General features: G+C 39.6%; 1 protein-coding gene across 1 annotated transcript in view; it reads left to right on the top strand.

The window, feature by feature from the left end:
* The first annotated feature begins 533 nt into the window (after nucleotides 1–533).
* LOC108665111 (regulating synaptic membrane exocytosis protein 1) overlaps nucleotides 534–25,097 on the top strand; it is a 51,814-nt gene continuing 27,250 nt past the window's right edge. Inside the window, exons 1-10 of the mRNA XM_047880829.1 lie at nucleotides 534–1,386; nucleotides 5,882–6,086; nucleotides 9,466–9,574; nucleotides 13,999–14,681; nucleotides 16,283–16,505; nucleotides 17,010–17,189; nucleotides 18,384–18,529; nucleotides 19,073–19,203; nucleotides 19,648–19,813; nucleotides 24,892–24,981. Coding sequence (XP_047736785.1) covers nucleotides 1,259–1,386; nucleotides 5,882–6,086; nucleotides 9,466–9,574; nucleotides 13,999–14,681; nucleotides 16,283–16,505; nucleotides 17,010–17,189; nucleotides 18,384–18,529; nucleotides 19,073–19,203; nucleotides 19,648–19,813; nucleotides 24,892–24,981 — 2,061 coding nt within the window. The 5' untranslated portion in view covers nucleotides 534–1,258. The remainder of the gene's footprint in view (nucleotides 1,387–5,881; nucleotides 6,087–9,465; nucleotides 9,575–13,998; nucleotides 14,682–16,282; nucleotides 16,506–17,009; nucleotides 17,190–18,383; nucleotides 18,530–19,072; nucleotides 19,204–19,647; nucleotides 19,814–24,891; nucleotides 24,982–25,097) is intronic.

Below are 25,097 nucleotides of genomic sequence, written 5' to 3' on the forward strand. Positions count from 1 at the left end.
GCGAACTAGGAAGTACACGAATAAACGAGACAAAAACAAACGAGGACACGATAATTCAACAAGCGATGACGCGATAATTCAACGCTACCTACCCTACCTTCCGCTCCTATTTGGCTAATTTTACGTTAGCTCCAACAGGCCGGCGATGGAATTGTTTAAGCGTGCGGGTTAACATTGAAGTCGTGCGCCAGCGTCGCCTTATCTTGGCTGCGGTGAGAGACGACGACGTGCCTCTCAGTCGCGCCTCTCAGTATTCCATGGCGGTGACTGGTGTGGCTTTCATTCACATCTACGTTACGGGACAAAAATCAATAGGACTCACACTCATGACGTCACTCCGTGCTTGCTCTTTCATTGGCCAGCCACCTCTCTGATAACATCCCATTATTTATGAGAGCAGAGAGGGACTAGTTCGCTGAGCGCCTGGTTACCGGAGAACCCTCGGTGCCAGATATCACTACGCCGGACACTGAATTTTGCTCGACCAGAAGCCATCGCGGCCTGGTGACGTGTAGCTGAGCGGAGATGTGGAGACGGCGAGCGTGCGAGTCACTAAGCCATACGTGACTATTATGCTCAATATAAGTGAAAAAGAGACAACAGCTTTGAAAAAACACGTTAACTGTGTTGCAGAGTTGTCAGAGTGTGACGTTGTCTTGCAGTGATCCGTGGCTCTTCACAACCTTCTATCGATCAGGTGGCCGAGTTATAGGGGCGGCGACGGTGGCTCGCAGGCTGCTAGTAAATCTATCCACTTTTTATAGTTATTTATCTTCAATTTTATTGCCCCAATAACCTACGATTGAAGTGAAGTGTTAGTTTAATATCACTTCGCAGTGTTATAAGTGTTACAAGAATCATCAGAGATCAGTTAACGTGTTTGTAGCTGTAGCGAGAGACTGGTTTCGGGCGCAGGAATGGTCCCGAACTCCCCCTCGATATGTGGGCTGAAGAAGCAACTTATTATATCAAAGGTTCTTCCATTAGGAAACTGATTCAGTTGGAATAATTTAATTTCTTGTATTCCCCTTCAACTTTTTATGCAAGAGAAAAAGTGTATGCCAGTTGTGTTTTATTAAGTTTTTCAGTGTATTTTTGGTGTTGTGCGTAAAGTGGTTCCCGAAGCTCTCGTCCAAAAGCTCTTGTGTTGCGGTGCTCGAGCCTCGAGGCTGGGGGGAAGGTGGGCATGGCGCCTCCTGCTGGGGCGTCGTTCCCCACGCCTCTAACAGGCCCCTAGCAGGAGCTGTGTAGGACTATAATGGCAGGGGAGGGAGGTGAGGATCTCATGCCGGACCTCTCGCATCTTGACGACCATGAGCGACGTATCATCGAACAGGTTATGCAGAGGCATCGCCTCGAGGAGGCCAAGGAGTCCGAGCTCGTTAGGTCAGTTCCAGATCTTCGTCAATGCATTTTTATAAAATTTATGTTCTATCTTTTTCAAAGCATCAACATGGAAACAGTTCAATTTCTTCAATTAACAGGTAACATAATACAGCGAATTCAATAAACTATACATTTCTCCTCTAGTAAGTTCGTTAGAATTACTTTTGTCGTCATTTGAGGGCTATTGGATAAGAATATGTCCAGACATTGCCCACGTTACTACATTAATTTTAATGATATAGTATCATTACCTTGCATATCCGTAGCTTGCTTACTGCCTGAATTCAACATATAAATCATAATTCAGATAGATTATATAACGAGTACTTCTACGCAGTCAAAAAATTACTTGGACCTTGAGTTTGCACAATGTAACAAATTGTAAGCCAAACAAATATACTTGTTTCTCCAGCATTGAAGTGCATATCTATTTCTGTGCTCTTATGCATTGCTTACTCGGAAGACGGTACACATTTATTTATAGTTCAAATAACTTGGATTTACAATTTCGTCACTCGCGCCACGAAATCACGTCCGAATACAAACGGGCTTGAAATTTGACCAACATAGTACATTTATATCGAACACAACATTTTTATTTGAACAGGGATTCCCTGTAGAGCGTAAGCATAATTTTATGATAATATAACTGCATTATTGTCGTTAAAGTATTTGTTATAACATCATGTACCTATAGCTTCGCTTGCACGAAGAAGTCATGGTCGCTTTGCTATCTGTTGGCAGAGATTCACATGCAGATCAATAGACTCTGTGGTTGCAGGTCTCGAACAGACACAAGTCTGCGGTGTTTGAGTTCCATGTTACACTTACGCTAGAAGGTCACGGTAGCATTTAGCTACCCGCATGAGCAGAACAGCAAGAGCAGGAAGACTGGTGAGCTGTAGAACCTGGCCAAGCAGACGTGTTATGCACCGAGCATGGTTGTTATGATCGATCTATGTCTGTGATCAGAGATATTTAATAAATTGTGTAACAAAATCTACTGCCGTACTAAAATATGCAATAATAAATCAAAACAATAACTCGAATATCAGAAGCTCATTTATGTGCTAAGTAAAACGTCATTTAATCATTTTGAAGAGAACAGCGGTTGTTTCTTTTATTGGATGGAGAGTCTAATACCACATACGAAAGCAATCTTTTTATTTCTTAGCAAATAAAGCAAGGCTCTTCTGCAATCTGCCCATTACTGACGTTACGGCCAAGATGTCGTCTCGTCAAGAATCTAGAACTTGTTCCGCAAATTGCCTATGTTAAATTATCATATTGGTAATTAACAGGAATTAACAGGCTAATTGCCTGATAATTGCCTTGATCCGAAACAACTGCGTGCAAGCAGTTGTTTATGGTTATCTATATCTGCCATGCATGCTGTCAAGTGTCGCCTGATCGATTTTCATTAATTGCAAGAGTAGAGCTCAAGGATTGTTCTTTGCACAAGTTTACATTTGAAATTTTGGAAGAAGCTTCATCATTTTACGTGATGCGTGTTTACGACCCCTAATAAACTTTTGTATAAAATGTAAATAAATAATTATTTCCTAGTGATAACTACTTGGTTTTAACACGCGAGAACATCAATATTTATATATAATCTTTCAAAATTTTGTTTAAAAAATCGTGGAAATTCGAGAGATTTCTAGATACTATAAATTTACTATAATATGTTCTCTACGACCGGAGAGAAGCTTCAGGCATTGCAATGGCCTGCTAGCAAATAAACCATGCTAATTTAGCGCGATTTTTAAATGAATTATTGAACAATTTATATTTGAACATATTTTTAATACGTCCCATGAATTATTTTTAACATACTTCAGTTGAATAGATCAAAATAGCAGGCAAAATGTGATCTTACAAATGTCTGATGAATTAACGCCATAATTTTTTGAATTTCAGTAAATTTACGTGCACAATCTTGTCAAAACTATAGTTCGTGTTCACTTAGTTCTATGACGCTCTCATCCATTTCCTAACATGTCAACATTTCTCCAACTCATGTGCGATAACATCGCCATCATTCATGTCTGTTTAGTTTTAATTGCCATTCTTTGTTGGAATATAACCATTCTCCTCAACCGTTGACCCAAGGAAAAATGGTTAGATTTATCACCGGATCGAATAATAATATAATAACAATAATAGAATAATAATAAAATAATGCATTCATGATGCAACACGAACTGTCACTTCCTGCATGTCACAAGCGTCCTCGCAGACCCGACCTATTCTGGATAGAAGAGCCGTTAAGTGAAGCCATTTCTTTGGTGTTTCCCGCTAGAGCGCAGCTGCTCATAGCGGGATATAAAGGTTTCAGTGCAGCATAAAGGCAACCACAGATGAGGGAGCCATCAGTCACCGCTTACCCTGTGTGTTGTGTGTGTGTACGTCTGATGCTTTTCTCTGTGTATTCTCCGTATTATTTGTGCATGAAAGCGCGTGTTATGAAACAGTTATAAAACAGATTTTAATGCATATCATGCAGTTACGCGATGAAACTACGATACGAAACGATTACGATAATTAGAAAATAGCAGCTTTAAAACTATTTGTGAAGTCGATTTGCATTGCAATGACACTCTGTACATTTTTTAATAAATATATATGGTCTTCTTATCCGTATATATAATATATATTATCCGTATATAATCTATATTATGTAAATATTATCTTATCCGTTTAAAATACATACATATTGATCGTCCTATCCGTAAAATAATTTTTAATTTAATTTTGATTATTTCGCCATGGACTCTTCATTCGTCGATTAGGCGAATGAAAAGTCGGATTTTGAATCCGGTCGCAAACTCAGCGTTTGACTTTAATGAGTAATCGTTACTTGCGCCTTCAATCTCCATAGTTTATACTGGGCATAGTAAAATTTAGGGCATGAAAACTTCCATTGTAAAATTATATTAATCTTCCGTCCCTTGCAAATCTTTCCTTCTAAGTTGTTGCAATGTCCTCTGAATCGATATTTAACTCCTAAAGAATCGTAAAAATTGTGTACAGACACAAAACTGATTGATGATTTTTAACATTTGGTCACCGAGTCGTATGGTCGTTTCGAATTTCGAACCTTATTGTTTTATTTAATTGCTACTTGTATTTTTTGCGACATTCATAGTTAATGGACAAAGTTGTAATGGCACAACTTTTAATAGAAGTCTAGCCATGCCAATCCGCAGTCATATACCATTTTATTACGTCTTTTATTGTATACGTTTCAGTTTGAAGATAATCGAATAAGGTATAAAAATATTACAACTTCATTGCCTAGGTTCGAACCGGACGTTCAACTAACGAGCCACCCAAGACATCCAAAAATTGTGCACATCGAGTTTTTTATTCGTTCAAATCATCATCAAATTACTGAAAATGAACAACTTGAGTCGTGGAAATACATACTTTTCAAGAACTTGACGATTCAAAGTTTTAGTACTGAACGCAAGCCTGTCGCGCACTGTTTTGATTTAGCCATGATAAGCCCTCGGCACTACCACGATATTGTGTGGGGAATATATGCCCGCTATGTAAGGTAAGACGAACGTTCTCATCTCAAACTTCTTGATGAGTCCTAGATTGGTGTTTTTTTTCTAAATTTCAATATTTTCGCGTGTTCAGATGAACTCAGTAGTTATCACTAGGAAATAATTATTTATTTTTTCTTTATACGAAAGGTTTGTAATGTAAAAATGTAAGGTTTGTAAATGGTTTGTTGTAATAATTTCAAATGTAAACATGTGCAAAGAAGAATTCTTTAGCTCCACTCTTGCAATGAAATTTTATCATTCGACGCTTGGCAGCATGCACGACAGTTGTAACTACAGCTCATAAATATTTAGAAGCGCACGTAATTTCCAAATGCTGCACTTATTTCTTAGCTTTTCTAAGAAATGAGTGATAAGATAATAAATTAATAGTAAGATCATGAATAAGTGAATAATTCTAACCTAATTATTTATTTTCAAACCCACGTTCCACTTCTTGGTTGTACGAACTCAGGATCATCGAAGGCTCAGCCAGCCTTCATTGGGTCGAGATCGATAGATAAGACAGCATAGTGTGTGTGCTCCATGGCACCGCTCTTGTGTCCATAAGATGACAGCATGATATGATGATAGCTTATGACATGCATTTATATTATTTTCGTCTGAATTCATATCACAGGTGTCATTATGACGGCATTATGCTCATCTACATATATTCATCACACTCATGTCCACATATGCCAGCATTATTCTCGTCTATTCATTCCTCTCATGTCCATATAAGAGCATAATGCTCGTAAACATTTATCTAAATCGTGGCTTTTATTGAAGCACGTAAATAATTTATCTGTGGTCGCTCTAAACAGATTTACACGTGCTTTATAATTTAATTTCAAACCTTTCAATTTTGAAAGCTTTTGAAATGAACTAATGCGTCCACTATAAACATAATATGATAGACCGGAAACTTTCTTAACGCTCAGGAGGAAGCGTGAAGAAGTACGCGTGTTGGAGGATACCATCAGACTTCGGTCGGAGTCGCAGAGAAGGCGCGGGGCGGAGCTGGAGGCAACATGCCAGATCTGCGTCAAGACCAAGTTCGCTGACGGTATCGGACACCTCTGCCACTACTGCAACGTACGCTGCTGCGCTCGTTGTGGTGGCAAAGTCACGCTCAGGTCTAACAAGGTGAGTACACTGTGAGTTACGTGTGTCAGGCTTAAAATATCTTTCATCAGATCGCAGTAGCATCAAAGTAATACGTTATGGATGTGCTTGTTGCGGGGGCAAAGTCACGCTCAGGTCTAACAAGGTGAGTACACTGCGTTTAACGTGGGTCAGGCTAAAAATATATTTCAACAGATCGCCGGAAGATACAACTGATACGTTATGGAACTATTGAATGAATGTTTCTTTGATTTAGTGCAAAACTTTGTGTTCTTTTCGATTACAAATCAATTTTATGAAGAATAGAATATACTTAGAGCCTACTCAATCAGATTTCTGATTATCATGCTTATTTCTGAAAGAATGGCTCATATAAAAAAAACTTTCATTTAATACTTTTTTAAAAGATGAGTGTTTTGGAACAAAATATCAGTAAATTGCGATTCCAGTCTGAAAATAAAATACTTAAAAAAAATCTTTTTAAAAAACCACGTTTTTCTTGTGGACTAAAAAGTAGAAAATAAATTATGGCTCGCCCCAAAAAACGTGTGTCGGGTAGATTTATGATTAAAGCGAAAAGCATACAACACACGAATTTTGAAAATTTGATGGTGAACGTACAGCCCGACCCACGTTTTTTGGGGCGAGCCATAATTTATTTTCTGCTTTTTAGTCCACAAGAAAAACGTGGTTTTTTAAAAAGTTTTTTTTAAGTATTTTATTTTCTACTTTTTAGTCCACAAGAAAAACGAAAAAACGTAGGTCGGGCTGTACGTTCACCATCAAATTTCCAAAATTTAAAAATCTGCCCGACACACGTTTTTTTGGGGCGAACCATAATTTATTTTCTACTTTTTAGTCCACAAGAAAAACGTGTTTTTTTTAAAAGTTTTTTTAAGTATTTTTTATGATTGTATCTGAAATTGTTAGGCGAAAATAGCCTGCATGCCGAATTTCAGATCTCTAGAGTATTCAGAAGTGGGCTAATTTTCGTTGTCAATGTTAACAACAAACAAACAAACGCGAAGCTGAGTAAAGAAAAACGTGTTAATATATTGGCGTGCGACACTACACATCGGATCGCAGGGAGTGCATATGGAGGCAGCCAGCCCCGCGTCAGGTGGGGCCCTCTTAACAATATGCTGCCAAATCAGGCAATTTCTTTCAAAACTTCGCCAGGACTGTTTGTATTATTTGGCGGTCGAAACATTTCGCGAAGATTGCATACTATTTCTTAAGCATGCAAATGCAATTCCAACAAAATTAGGATCAATAAGTTACTGCCTACGAACATAAACCGGACACTTTTAGGCAACTAAATAGTTCAGTGGTGGCAGCCAAGCTAACAGGCCTTCCTTCGAAAATTGCCAACTTCTTAAAATTGCTTTCTTTTATTTGCCCGTTTGCCTTGATGTGTGGACAAACGGTTGATTGACCTTGTTTACCATCGTCTTAATTCTTATTCTTATTCTGTTGCAGTAATTTCATACAGCTTAGCCCTATTCTTTTCATATTAAAACCATGTCATACTAACAAAAAATAACGAGAGGTAAAAAGATTGAAGTGCTTCCTTCAGCGGAAGCAACAATGCAGTTGTCCTCAGTTTTGTTCATGGTGGATTACGTGACTGAGATTTTGCTCAGAAAATATTTCGATTCATTCATCGCTCAGCGTGAATCTCGCCATGATACCTTGTTTTGATTGATGCGTTATAAAAAACTCATTATTTTCTGCAGTCACTGAATAATTACTTCTATATGTAATAAAAGAATGAAATATGTTGTGTTAAGCTCAGCTTCGTTTATGTACTGAAGCACCTACACTCGACTCTCCTCTCCACGCCGATATCGTACGTCAGGCTCCACCAAGTGATCGTGCGTCTAGCTTTACTGGACAATGACGTCACACTCATTGATTTTCTTCTCTCTCCGCAACATGAAATTCGTTGTAGCTTCCTCTCTTCGTGATCTGCTCCAATATTCAAAAGAATTACCCTTGATGTTTCCAAATTGATGCTTCTCAAGCTTCCTAGCTGGTCTACCTACTATTCCATGGCGTGCTAGCAGCTAAGTCTGTTAATCCACCATGTAGACTCTTGCACTTATTTGATTAACCGTTAAACATGAGTGTCTCAAACCATTTAAATAAATATATAAATTTGATGGAACATTTGATATGAACGAGAATCAAACCATTTAAGGCAGGAGCCTATATAATTATCTTACAGCTAAGACGTGTTTTCATTTGATTAGAGGCATTAGATATACTGTATAATACCATCTTAAAAAGAGAAGTTTCGGTAATCATTCATCTGTGTTCGCTATTATGAACAGCCTTAATGATGTCCTTATTTACTTTACAGCTAATATAAATCAACAGTTGCTGCGGAACGATTCCGGCATCGATTTAAATGAAGATATCCGAATCGCTGAACGCAAAATGTCGAACAGCACTAACAAGTTTTTTCTTGATGCTATGTAAGATGGGATCGCACACAAGTGTAATAAGGCTTCGATGCAGTATTATGGGGCTCATTATTTTTACATTCGATGCAGCGTCTTCGTTTTTTCTTAGCTATTTTTATTGTCCAAAAATAGAGCAATCGTGCACGTACTAAGCGTTCCGGGAATTCGCCGTTACATAAAATTAAATTTACGATTGTTGATGATTTATTTTTCCGTTTACAAATGTATAAGAGAATGCATCACTCATCATGTAAGTTTTTTTCGTGTTTTTTCGTTTCTTAATGCATGTAATCTACTTCCTGGATGATGTTCTGTATGATGAGTGTGAAAAATGTCCAGAATTGATTCCAAACCACGAGACAGGTGCAGCCTGCGCTACTCCTGCTCACTTGCTTGCCGAAACATGAGCCGATCGAAGGCTCTTGTCGTGTCGAGTAAAGCTCGCGAATTCCTGTCTTCACGATGACCTCATCTCCAATATCCACATAGGAAAACATGTCTAAATGGATTGGAGTAATAGAATTTATGCATAATAATATGTGAACTTGGGAACGGGTAGACTAATAATTAGAGCGTGGCAGCAATGCGCTATCGAACGAACCCGAATGCAAGTCAAGAACCTAACTATTCGTAAATGACAACGTGTGTCAGCATCGAAGTCGATTAGCGCCCTCTGTGATCTATTCGGTATTGCGCATAGTGAAGCTCTGTATCTGTGTACTGTTATATACTCCCTAGAATTATCTAGAGGTGCGAGTTCTTTTTGTTTGCTTCCTTATAATCAGTATTTGTACTGCCCAATTCTGGTTTTCTTATTCTCCGATTTCATTACTCATTTATGGCATTATTACCATGTGAATTGGAGACTTTAGTCCAAGCCTCAATCCTATTCATAGTATCTCATACAAATTAAACATGTTCTTTGTCCCCTGCAGGTGATATGGGTGTGCATTTTATGTCGGAAAAAGCAGGAGCTCTTGACGAAGACGGGGTCGTGGATGAGTGGGGGCCCAGGAGATGACCCAGAGTTCGACTACGGAGCAGGTACGCACAGATCTCCATCTACTGACAGACGGGCAGAACACAGAGGTAGCCATGACGTGTCCATAAAACCAGAAGCTTTAGATAAACTCACAAGTAGCGGGAATAAAGGAATTTTGAGGGAAATTTTTACCCACAGTGGTACAGAGTTGAATAGACAAGTTATTTCTACTCAGCATCCTCAGTCCCAAAGATCATGGAATGCTCTTAGTGGTGGAATTTCAGAGCAATATGTTGGAAGAATGAGCCTGGAGGCAAGTGGGACGCTTGCTCGAATTGGTACTGAAGGTTCTGATGTCCAGGCTGAGTCCAGTCCTAGACTTCCAGAACCTGCTCTTGCGTCATCAGGAAGTGATTTCACTGGAGGTACTGACGACCGAGCAGATAAATGTTTTCAAAATGTAGGAAGCTCGTCGGTGTTTGGTTATTCTGGTCAGCGCCAGAGTGAATCTGGTACTGGGTTGGCGAGTCCTATGGACTCTAGTGGCGTGTCTGGCAGAGGAAGCACCGAAGGAAGTAGTCACAGGTCAGATGAGTCGAGGAATGAGCCAGTCGCTAGCACAACTCGGGACCGCAAGAGAATGGACCAGGTTGTCCGCAACGACTCCTTATCGTCTGACCAAAGTGAGAGCGTCAGGCCACGACCGCCTCGTCCACATCGTACGAGGCAAAATCGGGATCGCAGGGCAAGACAACGCTCTCTTTCATCGTCTGACGAGGAACTCTGGTCGACTCCAGAGTATACGTCTGGAGACGAGCCGACGGAGAACATTCCAGAGAAGGGTGAGGTTGTACGTCCACAATATATAATTTTCTTTGCCTGCTTTTGTTATCTTCAAACATAATATTTTTCAGTGTTAAATTTGTGCTGCAAATACGACAAGAAACATTTGTCAACTTTTCTAACGTTTAGAATGTCTTGTGAAACATTGCGTCTTGGTCAACATTGATGGGTCCTAATTTGTAGGTATTTCTCCACCCACAGGATGCTCGGAACTCGTCTCCAACCACAACTGGCTGCGAGAACAAATGGTAGAAGCACAAATTAAAGAGTTCTTAGCGGTGAGAATGCTATTGCTTTGCCATGCGCTTGAGCACATCCTAGGCTCTTTGCCCTACCAAGCAGAACTTGTCGCTACCACGTTGTGCTCGTGTTCCATGTCTCTTGAATGTGAACTTTCATTCAGTCTTCATTCATTTACGTTCTCCTCTTATACCCTAAGGCAACTGTAATTAAGGTCAGTCCCATGAGTTTATATAACAAAACCCATTTCACTTTTTGTGGGCAAAATTTTTTACTTCTCATTTTTTCGTATTTATCGCTCTTTCTTCAGTGATATTTCTTCATTTCCCATTTATCATCGTCGCTGTTTTAAATATTAAGTTAAGATCTTCTACTGGAAAGCACGATTCGGGTGACGAAAGAACCCCTGAAAAATACATTATATGTATTTAGATAAGAATTTCCATGTTATAGATCTATTCCTAACATTTTCTGTTCAAATTTGGATTTAAAAGAAGACTTCAATCAACATTTTGTACCAAATTTCGTTCTCGTCATTACATTTTTGGAGTAATGTCCGTTGCCTGCGATTCTCGGAGCGTTTGAAACTTTTCAAGTCGGGCGCCTATACTTTTGATACCGGCAAATTTTTATTTCCTCATTAGTTGAACGTTCAGTAATTTTTGGCAATGCTATCTTCTTTACTGTTACTCGAGCCTGTGTTGGTTCCATCAGAACAATTTTTACTGACGTTAATCTTATTTGCACAAATCCTTCTCACGCGCAATAACTTGTAAACTTTATTCTCAAATTAAATGAGTATGTATCGCTAATATCATTTATAATAGAAAAAGGCCCAGCTTTTTCTTCCCATTTTCCAGTCCTTCATTTATATATCGCGGTTTGACGGTAACACATGCAAGAAATACTGGGACCGTTCACTGGCATTGCACCGAATGTTCATCACATCTTGATGCAGTTCAATCATTTTAATTTCCTCACATGTAACTTTTTTTTACTTTTAGCAGGTTTAGGAAGTTTTTACCAATTATTATCAACTACTAAGGGGCAATTGACGTAATATTTTCTACCATTAACTGACTTACTGACGATTTCCTTGCTCTGCCAATATAGCGAAACACATTATTTCGAAAATTATTTTCTGCAGCCATAGTACGTTTGTACTGGCGCCTTCTAATACGCAGGTCAAACTTCGGTACCAGTTGGCTAATTATAGCCACTGCGGGAATGGTGACACCGCTGTATATTGACTTCCAATCAATGTGACGTAGCATCTTTATTTCAAAAACGAATGCATGCTTTAAAAATTGATATTGCGCTTGGGAAGGCTTTTTATTTTTGTTACAGCACTGAAATCCCTCCTTCATCTTCCCTTGTCTGCTCCATCTAACAGTTTTCCATTACCCAGGAAACGTCATGCATTCGGTTACGTTAGGTGCAATTTCCCTGTCTTTTTCCGGATACATATATGCTCAAGTCCCACTTTGCTGAACCAAACAATATTCTCTCGTACAGAAGGTTTATGTCATAGGATGAGGTCATAAACTTACTGAATATTGCAGAATTTTCTTACTTCTTTTTTTGGCATTTAATCGGCGCCGGTGAAAAGCGAAATTAAGATTTATTATAGACGATTTGTTTACTGTATTTTTAATTTCGTATTTATTGTAAGAATCAATTAAGCATATTGAATATACTTCAACGGAACTATCATTCGGAACTAACTAACAATGGAACTAACAAATATTTCTGACAGTTCTTTTCTCTTCAGTTTCTTTCATTCTTAGATGAATATGATTTATCTGGTCGAATGCTTTTTGATACCAGTACGATTTTTCTTCCGGTCTATTCTCATTTATACGGTAGAATTGTCTATCAAGAATAAAACAATTAGAACGCAAGATCATAAAATGACCAACTATCGTAAAAATTACCCTTAATCACGAATAAACGGTCGTTTTGAGTTTATATTCTGTGTAATTTATAGATGTTACTCGAAAAAATTTCAAACAATAGTTCTTCTAATGATAATTTTCACCAATTTTTATTGTCAATCAATTGGATTCATATTTTTGCTTTACAACCTGAAGAAAATTAGTGTCCCATCAGTGATGAAATCGTGGATCTATATATTACCTTGTAAGTTCTGCACACGAGCCGCAACAGATAGAAATGTAACAAATACCTAATAGAGGATACATCAGGCAAGATCGTCAACACTAGGGTCACAAAAAAATGCAGCTCGTTAAATTTTTGGCCAAGGTGATTGTCGTTGATCTAAGAAACCTGTGAAAAAACTCCTCAGACAATCTTTTGTCGTATGGTCCACATAGACTAGAAAGCGCGACGTCTAAACGAGTCGTTGACTTGTGCACATAACTCGTGGCTCTACACTGTACCCCACTCGTCAATTACTGATCTTTTTGAACATCTCTTTTCTATTTCAAACTTTTCGTCTGGAGAATGAAGAAAAAATTTTTCATTATTCTTTGTCTGCCGGTCGCACTATAGCCAATACTCTAGGAACTATTTTTAGTAACTAAATATGTTAGCATTTTATTTTAAGAAATATGCAGGGAACAAAGTGTCATCCATTCATCGAAATTACATAATTTGTGCCTGTGTGTGTGTTTTAAAAGGGAATTACCATTCGGTGCACTAAAAACTGTTCTCATGCAGAAGAACAGTACGTTTGTGGTCAGTGTAGCAAACTTCGCTTCTCTATCATTCATGACAACAGAGGTTTTCATGAAACGGAGGACTTGATGTAATTCATGATAACACAGCCCCTAGGAATGGATTTGATATACTCTCTCACACCAGCGAAAAGCAAGTTGCAACTAACACGAAGAGTAAGAGCAATCTCACGAAGCTGACTTTCAACCATCAAGGAACTTGAAAAGTTGATACTTCGAATCTTGAAAGTCGAAAATGATGTAACTTTCCGTCTTTGAACTTGAAAATTCGAAAACATCGTTTTTTGCATCATGAAAATGCAAAAACTTTGTGTCTTTGAGCTTGGAAATGCGAATGAAGACTTTCTCCTCTCAAGAAGAGCCTCGGTGTGAGATCGAAAGGAATGTCCAATCAAGAAGAGAGATGTTCTTAATGTTCTAGTACCTAATGTTCGCCGCTCAAGCGGAAGATACGGGAACGTTCACGGATGAGGATGCTGAGCAGAAAGCCAGTAAAAAAGGGAATGACTTTCAGTGTCAAGCTTAAATAATTTTTCCCATTTAAATACCTTTGAAATTAGGATTTATTGGATTTATATTTGAACAATTAAACCTGATATAAATGGATGATACGTTTTTTAAATATTAGATACTTCCGCCCACTATTATGACACTGTTCATGTTTGTCACTAATCACATTGTCTGTGTATTACTCCTGCGTTGTCCAGGCGGCCTCTTCCCCAGTGATTCGTATTTGGGGTCACGAAGAGAAAAGCATTACCACAAAGACTACAGAAAACCCAAGGATGAAATTCGAGACCCTATTAGTGAAGCCGAGTTATCGAGAAACAGCGACGCTTTCTCTAGACCTATCTTCTCTAGATATAGACACAGGCAAAACCTGTACGGCACCAGGCTAGGTAAGGCGTATCCTGTTCAAGTACGAGAGGAATGCTGTGATAGTAGGGCTACTGATAACCGAAGCTACACGGAGCGGAGAAAGAAGACCGTGAGGTTCAATTCCGAAGGATGGGACACCATCGAAGATGATTTGGACCCGTCGGCTGTAGAGGACACTCGTTGGTCGAGCGCCTACAACGTCTATTACGACGAGGAACGCTGTCCTCCCGGGCGACCAGGTCCAACTTCCTTGCATCCTAATTACGCGCCTATGAGGGACCATGGCAGCCAACTCTTGCCTTTACCTAGACGAGTGGGTGGCTGGGGTGGACCAAATTCTGGACCCAACAGAGAGCTTCCAATACCTGCCGTGAGAAGGCAGTCTTGGGACGTTGAGAGACAAGAATCCCAAGACTCGCAGACCAAAGATAGCGGCATAGACAGCGGGACCAGCAGCAACTTCAACTCTAGTGAAGATTCTTCTAAAGGGGACTTGCCTCGAACTTGCAGAGTAGGTATTCTTGGTTGTAGGTGGTACCTTACCAAAGTCTGCTGCACTCATGTTAAATTTAATTGCAGGCTTGGTTATAGCTGAGACGCCGTCTCTAGATCAAAGTAGATGCTGATTAATAAGCCACATTAGTTCGTTGTTATTTAAAACGCTTGCCCTCTTCGCCATTCCAATTCTTTGACAGAACATCATCCAGGAATGGTTGTGTTTCCGCCTGATCACTGGTTTGTTATGCTAAAGTTTCAATGTGGATTCTTAAACAGCTTAATGACAGCTGAAAACAATATTCAGGTTACCCTCAACAAATTTAAAAATGCACATTTATCGAAATTTAAAGTAAAAACCTCAGTCGAATTTGATACCTTAAGCTTGATATTCGGTGAGTTAATTAACAGCGTTGAGTTTAAGAAATAATCTTTCCATTCTATTTCCCTATTCTCCTATCTTTTCAAAACATTTACTTATCGACAAATCATGACTTTGATCAGCAGAATTATGTCGAACTTTTCTCCCAGTTATTTCTGTCATCCTATCCCATATTTCTGTCATCCTATCCTATCTCTTATCCTTCCTAGCTTAGCAGCTGAAGCGCTAGTAATCATAGGGTCACTTATCCTTCCTATATTCCAATATTTTCCAATACACTTACATAGCAAGTCATTGGTCCAAATTTTACTCCGTGGAAATATTGCGCCTGTTCTCCCAGGATATTAACGTAGTATGCGATATGTGAGACCTCCACTTCCACCCAGATTCTTCCTAAGTATTGTCCTTCCTCAGCACTGCACGCCGCATGCTAAAAGGCTTCATTTCAGCCATCTATGCTAGCTCGTGCGCATGCAGCAAATGTCATTGTGTACTGTAGATAGACTTATTTTTTAACTTTTTCATTAGTAAACGGTAGTTTACGGCCCTGCAACAGGGGGTTTCCAGTGGATGTTGAAAATTTCATTTGCATGCTTTTTCCACACCTGATATGTGGTAAGTTTCTCATGAGTATCATGAACAGTGGGACTAATGTCCTACCTACGAAGACATACAGGTGATTAGTACAGTTTGAATGTTCGTAATCGAAGATAAATGTTTAGTCCGATTTGCCCTTAAACTGTCATTATCTTTAAGTATTGAGTTGAAGATTGTGTTTTGACGCTCAATGTTTTTTGTGAAGTTTCATCACTGCATGGGAAGTTTTTCTTTTGCATCGTTATGCTTTTAATGTTATAAATACCTCGTTGTATTTGATTTCGTAACTTGTTTAACGGTATTAAATTCGGTTAGTTTGACTTCTACACAGGATTCGGTCTCAGTTATACGCATGTGACAAACCAACAATCGAGTCTAGATAATGAAGAATGTGTTCGATGTTTAAATTTGAATTAAATGTATAATTTCTCTGGTATTATGAACTCGGACGTCTTTTTTTCACAACCTTTGTCAAATAATTCAGTTTTTACTATCCTGGTTCAAAGTAATACAGCACATTTTTTAAAGTGGAATATTCCCTTGTGTGTATCGACAACATTGGAATTTAATTTACATGTCGATGATACGTGTGTTCAATTAGCCTGTGATGCGTAACGATTTGGTGATGCCACTCGCAGCATCCAGTGAGCTGGCAGCCCAGTCAGGACGGATCCAAGATGATCGGTCACATGATATTAAACAAAGCCATGAGACCTGAACACGGTGGCCAGTCGTCCAGCGCCGCCATCCTCGGTCTTAAAGTCGGTGGCGGCAAAATTCTCGACAGCGGCAAAATTGGCGCCGTTGTCGAGAAGGTGAAGAAAGGCAGCATCGCCGACACCGTCGGACATCTGAGGCCAGGTCAGTGGACATCCAGCAGAAATACAAGGAATTCTGGCGAAAATTCACAGAGAGATTTAAAAAAACTATTTGACTTCCCTTCTATGTCAGAGATCAGGAAGGTCTAGTTGAACTGTGATATGTTTTTAAAAGTAGGGCATTGGGCGCTAGATTTTCAGGGCTAGAAAAGTATGGTTTCTTGTTAATAGTTGTTCTTACAAATAAATTCTTTATTTAGTTGTGTGTATCATATGTGTTTACATTACATGTTTTTTTTCTTTAGGTTAATATTTTTTATCATTTCGTTTCACCAGATTTCATTGGCCCTAATTTTGATTAAATAATATTTGATTCGTCAATATATAATCCATCGAGAAAATAATTTTTCTTGTTCGGCAATATTCAATTCGCTAGTGTTTGAATTTTCGGGATTTCATTTGCTAGGAGATCATTTGTCTAGATTTCATTCATGAAGCTTGTATGGTAGACTTGTCACACGTTTACCTATTTCGCCTCGGCTCTCAGGAGACGAAGTGCTCGAGTGGAATGGTCGGGTACTGTCGGGCCTGACGTTCGAAGAAGTGTACGACGTAATCAGCGAGTCCTGCCATGAAGCTCAAGTCGAGCTCATCGTCGCGCGACAACTCACCGACATCGACCGCCATCCTGCTCGGCGACATACGCATGCGGGTCTCATCTCCAGAGGTAACACTCTCATCGTAAACCAATTAAATTATTGACTAATTTGTTGTTACGTCTTCTTTGTCTCTTTTTAAATACTGATATTTGTTTTTTTCATTTTTAAGTTAAGTTAAGTTTTAACCTAATTTTGATTTAAATTTTTTTTAATTGTACTAAATTCACGCCCCTTCATGAATGAATGCTGCTACTGCCGTGTGATGCTACTGCCGAATGCTGCTAGTGCTGAATGCTGCTACTGCCGAATGCTGCTACTGCCGAATGCTGCTACTGCCGAATGCTACTACTGTCGAATGCTTCAGCTAATGAGTGCTACTCTACGAATATGCTCGCTCTGATGTGGTGTTCACATTTTATTCGATTTTTTTTCTTGCAAAGCACGGAAAATATTGCTACGCATCAATCCATTCATGTGCCGTGCAGACGACCACTAGGGTTTATCGGTGTCGACATTACGTCAGCAGATTTTCTCGCTCGGGGAAATCTAAATTAGGTAGACTGATTATTTAGATTTTAAACTTTTAAAATTCTTCACTACCAAACGACATACGGTCTCACAAAGCGGGAAAAATGGTGCATAAATCGACTAAACGCAATTATCAATAATTTCTATGCGAAGGCTAGATAGGAATTTTACTTGAAATTTGGCCTGCAGAGAGTTTTTCTTTAGCCACCCAACTCAAATTAGAGAATTATTTTGATCGCGGGAAAAAAATCATTCATGTGCCCAAAGGAGATGAAATTTACAATGGGTGCGTTGGTTATATTGCAAATATAAATGTTTTTTCTGGGGTTGAATCGTATGAGCGAATCATGTTTTATACCCATTTCAAGATTTTATCATAATAATATCGAAAATCATTCCACGGACATCTGATATCGAATATTATAATTGTTCGGCACCTCAAGGATCATTACCTACCGCAAGCAACGCTGGGTTTGACAGCTGATGCCGTATGACGACACTCACGTACTTTTAATAACTCACAAACTATCGGCCTTCAAATTAGAATCTCTTCTGTATTATGTCACAATAGTAGAACGAATCAGTAGAAATTTAACGAATTTTTAATTTATCATCGAGCTTTTGTTGCTAAGTGTATATTTTGTACAAAGCGTGTATATTTATTTTATATGTATTTTGTAATTCATTAGACTGAGTTAGAATTAATCATAGTATTTTATCTTGTCCTGTGCCAGGTGGTTCACACGACGGAGGCTTTGACCCTCGTAAGTTGTCGGAGCCAGGGCGCGACCGACGGCCCAGCGTAACCATCACGTCACCGGGATCACCGGACAACTACCGCACCAGACTGCACTCGCCCTCTATAGGCGGCAAGCTTCAGGTACGGTAGCCAGGCTGTCGACATTTGTCTTTGGGACTCGTTGGATGGGATGATTTTGCATGGCTTGTCCTTACTTGAGACGAAGATCTTGCTTGCTTTGCTGTGAGAACATTCTGGCCTGGCTTGTACAATACACGATGATGACAAAAGCTTAGTCGACCTGAATAGTAGCAGCAAAGATCTGCATGAATTGTAAACTCAAAGTAAACGAAAGTAAAACGTTTCAACTGCAGACTAAGTTTAAAGTAGGTGTGCGCATGTCATTTGCAAAACTGTTTCTTGATGATTAGATTAGAAACACTTGCAAAATGTAGATTTAATTAATAAATTAATTCACTAAAGATCAAGACCAAATTGTTAAAGTTTAACGAACATTTAAATTTAGCTTGCTCTTGATCGATTGAAGAAATAATATTTTGATACCATATGGACCTTTTACCTAAGAGTTTTTTTAAGAATAGCGAATGACAACGTATATGAGCTTGCGTACATCACAGCTTCTTCGATAATAATACTAATTGTATTCGCCCCTTCCGTCCACAGCTGAAGTTATTTCTGGACTCGCAAGTTCAGCAGCTGATCGTGACGGTTATCAGCGCCTCGGAACTGCCGCTGCGAGCAACGGGCGTGCCACGGAACCCCTACGCTAAGCTCTTCCTGCTGCCCGATAGAAGGTTGGTACCGCAACATCGTTCCACATTGCTGGGAAATATCGGTATTTTATGTTTTCCCGAATAGCACATCGGTATCCGGATTTTGTATAATTAGCTTCTGGAAACCCATATACGCTTATTGAGAAAATAGAGCGAATTCAGATCAACAATCCAAGACAGATACGATGACCAGGTTCCCGTGCAAACTATAAGTTTTTAATATTTAATAAAGCTGAGTTTTACGCTTGATCATCTTTATTTACGCTTTATCTTATTATATATACGATGATATATTACCCAGACGATATTGATCATCTTATTACGCTTGATCTCTTTTATTTCGCTGACAATTATCTTGTTTCATATTTTAAATACGATTATATAATAATCAGATGATATTGATCATCTTATTACCATGATATTATTTCTCACAAGCAATTATCTCGTTTCATATTTAACTGTCAGTGAGAAGTCGAAGCGGCGCACGAAGACGATAGCAGGCACCTGCCAGCCGCGCTGGAACCAAACCTTCGTGTACGCGCCCGTGCGAGTAGCGGAGCTGCGGCAGCGCTCGCTGCAGGTCACCGTCTGGGACTACGACCGCTTCGGCACCAACGACTTCCTCGGGGAGGTAAAAGCGCTACATCTTGGGCGTTAATTTAAATAATAATAATATAATTTATATAATAATTAATACAATTATAATAATTTAATAAAAAAATTCACTCCGTCAGCCATTCACTGATTGCTTTACAAGCTTAACCCATCAATAATAGACAATTAGTCGACCGCCACGTGTACCTAAGTAAGTTTTGATAGTAAGTGCCCAGGGCTTGACTGTGATCGCTTGCCTTGTTCAGCTTTCCCATGAATATACATGGGATTGGTAGCTCCAAAGTGGCGGCTTCGGAAATGATCAATTCAGAAAAAATCTACTTGCAATGTAGCGGTCCTGAAAAAATTTATTTTTGGAAATTATTAAGCTTGAAAAATTGATTTGGTAATATTTATTTTGGAAATTCTGCAATTGACAATTGTCTATTTGAGAAATGCTGAATGAGAATTGATCTATGGATTTTTTACGTTTATGGTTTTTTGGAAACAAGAAAGGGTCTCTTGAAAGGGATGGAGGGTCCATCGGTTTCGGAGTAAAATAATAAGAAGCGTTTTATTATTGTTCATTGCTTTTCTCGCCAATATTTCTCTCATGTTTATTAATTTTCTGCGAATGAAATAAGAGATATCGCATTTGTAGCTGCCAAACAAACTTCGATCTAAAGTAGTTGTTCGAGTCGTTTCAGTAGTTGTTCGAGTTTATTGATATTAGTTTTCTTAACCAAACATATTTGAATTATAGGTCCTGTGTTTCGTTTATACACATTTTTGTACCAGTTGGTGGTACAGTGGCCAATATTTCCATCACCTGCATGCTTAGCGTGGCACGACTTTCGAACACTAGTAGAACGCCGCATTACGCAAAACTGTGTCAGGCACTCATTAGTCTGCGGTATTTACGCCAAAGATTTAAGTTACTCTCTTGCTGCGGACACCGTTTCGTCACCTCTGGTTTTCGGTGACTGTTTCGTCTCTCTCTTCCATGACGTTCCACCAATTGCCATTTACGTTTATTTCCATTTATGAAAATTGCTTGCGAATTTTCTGTTTTAGTACCCGATTGTTTAAAGTCCCATTGATTTTTGACGTTGAGCGAAACAGTCGAAACGACGGGCATTAGAGTAAATAATTTCCCGTTTGCTTTATTCTGCCGCATCAACTTGTACACAAAATAAAAATTAATGAATCCAAATAGGTCGAAAATTTAAAAACAGATGCCTTCAACGTAAGATCAGCAAAAAAAATCATACACAGAGGGATAATATTTCTGGAAATTAAAATGAATGTGATTTCGTTAATTCAAACACAGATGACTGTTGCCTAGCGTTATCTTTCTTTTGTCCTGAGGTATAAACAAATGATGAAGGGAGGAACTAAGTTCACGTGCTCGGAAGGAAACATTCCCGTAACCTGGACGAACAACAAAGTCTTCAGTCGGTCGTGGGTTGTAGTCGGGTAAGGTTGTGCGGAGGTCTCGTGGTTGTGAAGTTATTCGTGCCACTCGGAAGTTAGGACGACACTCCAGTCCAATAAAGGCGTCTATATTTAGCCACCCCCTAAATACTGGTAGTAGAAGTGAGCTAAATATAGCCCTGAAGCTGTTGTGACTTACTGAAATTCAGTGTAAATAAGTGACTTAGTGAATGTTCTGTTGCAATGAGTGGCATTGATCCAAGGTTACTGCACAAGAGAGTGAGAAAGAGAAGAGGGGAGACGGCGAGAAGCTTTGAGGCTGTTCAAGGGGTGCTACCCTTAGCTCCTGTGCACACCTACGCTGGCGCACACACCGTCGTCACGCTCATGCGTTACATGCACCGTGGCCACGCTCGTGCGTTACATGCATGCATCGTGGCCACGCTCGTGCGTTACATGCATGCATCGTGGCCACGCTCATGCATTACATGCATGCGTCGTGGCTACACTCATGCGTTACATGCATGCGTCGTGGCCACGTTCATGCGTTACATGCATGCGTCGTGGCTACGCTCGTGCGTTACATGCATGCGTCGTGGCCACGCTCATGCGTTACATGCATGCATCGTGGCCACGCTCGTGCGTTACATGCATGCGTCGTGGCCACGCTCATGCGTTACAAGCATGTATCGTGGCCACGCTCATGCGTTACATGCATGTATCGTGGCCACGCTCATGCGTTACATGCATGCATCGTAGCCACGCTCGTGCGTTACATAACACGCATCGTTTGCCACGTTCAGGTGTTACGAACATTCGCCATTACTGAACTAGGCACAGTTCGCCTGTTTTATATTGTGTGGAAACGCGTAGTTTCCAAATTAACGTTTATTGTTTAACTCATTCTTCCAAGTTCAGGGCTTTCGTAGTTAGGGATCATCTAATCGTAGTCAACTTTATTTTTTTCCTGTTCTTAAAAGATTAACGTGAGCCTTCAAAAAGTTCTTTAGCGAGACTTCAACTGTCAATTTATTAACTAAAAATTGTAATTATCAATAGTAATATTTTTGCACTACTTCAGTGGAAATGAATACATCTTGGTAGTGCAACTTCACGAAGCAATTTTATCGGCGACTCGGCGTATTTGCTGCTGCCTGATCGCGAGAATCTGTTCATTTATGCTTGGGCAGGTAATTCTGTCATCTCAGTGCGATTTATAGGACATTCTAGTGCTCTACTTATTGTACAAAGTTTTTCTAAATGATGGACCCAAATTAATAAATTCTTATTTATTTAAGTATGATTTTAAAATTAATAATTTAGACACCAATGTAAAGGGAAAGTCCTCAACGATGTTGGACCAAATAATGAAGTAACATGATGTGAACCGTCCTCATGCAACTATTCTGGAGCAAATAATGAACCAACATGATGTGAACCCCAGCAATACTGGAGCAAATAATGAAGCAACATGATGTGAACCGTCCTCAACTATGCTGGAGCAAATAATGAAGCAACATGATGTGAACCCCAGCGATGCTGGACTATGCTGGAGCAAATAATGAAGCAACATGATGTGAACCCCAGCGATGCTGGAGCAAATAATGAAGCAACATGATGTGAACCCCAGCGATGCTGGAGCAAATAATGAAGCAACATGATGTGAACCCCAGCGATGCTGGAGCAAATTATGAACCAACATGATGTGAACAGAACAAAAGATGCTGTCAGCTAGGGATGTCTGTCGCTTGGATGCGCGCGCTGCCTACGTGAACGCCACGGCGGCCGCAACGGTCGCGGTGAAACTTCGCTGTGACTGTCGGTGCTCATAAACCTGAAGAGCGGGCCTAGGAATCTGCTATACCTAAACAAGTTACATCAAAAACTGAACAAAACTACGCAATAAATTATGGTCTTAATTAAATTGAAGGTAAGATGTGAATTCATGTATTACCTTCAAATTACCCCAAAATGGAAAGATTAACAGAAATATAAAAAATAACGTCGTGGTGCGAGTTTTAGAAACTGTTGTGATGCGTACGATAGAAATTTGCAGTTTTACGCTTATGAGCGTAAAATACTCCAGGGATTCTAATGTTCATAACCTTAAAATTACACAGTTAATACCGGTGGTCTAGTCTGAAAACTATTATTTTAATTCATCATGTTGTTGTCTCCTTTTTCTTAACAACATTAATTTCAGTGTCATTGTCTTTTTCAGGTCTGTCTCCTGTTAACGGAATATTTCCAAATTCCTTTTTCTGTGATAATCTTACAAATACCCTATAAGTTTAGCAATGTGTGATATTTTAGTATATGGAACCAATGATGCCAAAGCTGTTCATAGTCAGTACATATATTCATGGACTTAATTCTTTAGGCTGGACATAACTGAGAATTCCGACAACCCTGGCGATTGTGTGACTTTACTGAATTATTCCACTTGAATTTTGTGGCGTTTGTGAAAAAAATACAGTGCTAAATTATGAGAGAACATTTCACATAAAATTTATGCCTTGACCGTAATTATGTGGAGCCACACAGCCATACACGTCTCTTCTAGCCAAAGCAAGATGGCTTTATAGTTCTGGAATTTCTAAAGTTTTTATCCGACGCCTCTCAAGTGCATCCCAATGACCGATCCGGCGGTGGCCGCTGTGGTTGGCAGAGCCTTGCTTAGCTATGGTTGAAAATTGTCGCCGTTCCCACAGTCATGAGTCTCTGTATAATCAACAACAACTACTTCAGCAACGCCAACATTCATCCAGCTTCTCCTCTTTCTCGTCTATGAGAAACAGACCCTTCAGCTCTTCGCTCTGTGATCCGGTCAGCCCGCCACCGCGTTCGCTCAGGGACAACACACATTATGGCGACCTTCCCAGTCCAGGTGTCCAGTACAATCGCGTGCTGCCGTTCGGAGGTACCCACTTTCCTGCTCAACTTGCCCACACTCTGCAGCCTGGACACTTGTCGAGATACCCCCGGAGTAGTACCACAGGAGGTGTTCTCTATAGCTCACCTCTATCGCGGTTTGATAGGTTGCAGAGCTACAAGAAAACGCGTAGCTATGACCCTCTACCACCAATGGCGAGAGAAAGCACTTCTTTACAACCTCATAGAACAATGGACGCAATGCCTGGTGCAGCTCGCTGTCCGACTATGACATCCGCTTATTCCTCGAGTTTATCCCCCAGCAATCGCTTTTATAACGTGACAAGAACTCGATATTACCTCAATAGATACAGATCTCAACGCGCACCACCACACAACAAAAAAACGGTCAGAAATTCTCCACAATGAATGATGTTCGACGAAGAAAATTATGTAACTTACTTTGCTAGATATATTATAATTTTTCTTCGGGGTACCTCAATAATATTTTTACGTAGAATTTTAGATATGTTGCAATCAATCCGAATGAAAAGATATCGTTATCCGTGATTTATCTAGTAGGGTCCGAATCCAGTTATCCAGTATGTTCCAGTGTTTAACTTTCTTCGTTTTGATTAAAATGCAGCTTACTTAAAGCCCAATCAGCTTTTGCCTCGTATTCCCAATTTTGATAATTATCAACATTTTCAAGTAGTCTATGGAGACATTATGTATTTATTATTATTTTTCTCGTTATATCGGCACGTATTGTTGGCACTGGACATGGCTCACCTGGTGTTTGTTGCTCAGGTGTTGGTGGACCTCAACGCCGCGGCGCTGGACGACGAGCCTGAATGGTACAGCCTCGCGCCGCCAGACGACATGCTCACCTCGCACTCGGTACATGCTCCAATATTGTTCAAAATATGGCACATAGGACCAAAATTTTTAATAAAGTCAATGAATAACTTATTTTCTAAATGTAGAATTTTTTTAATGAAGAATAAATTATTGCA

This window comes from Hyalella azteca, unplaced genomic scaffold (assembly GCF_000764305.2).
Source record: "Hyalella azteca isolate HAZT.00-mixed unplaced genomic scaffold, Hazt_2.0.2 contig6413, whole genome shotgun sequence".
Lineage (NCBI taxonomy): Eukaryota > Metazoa > Arthropoda > Malacostraca > Amphipoda > Hyalellidae > Hyalella > Hyalella azteca.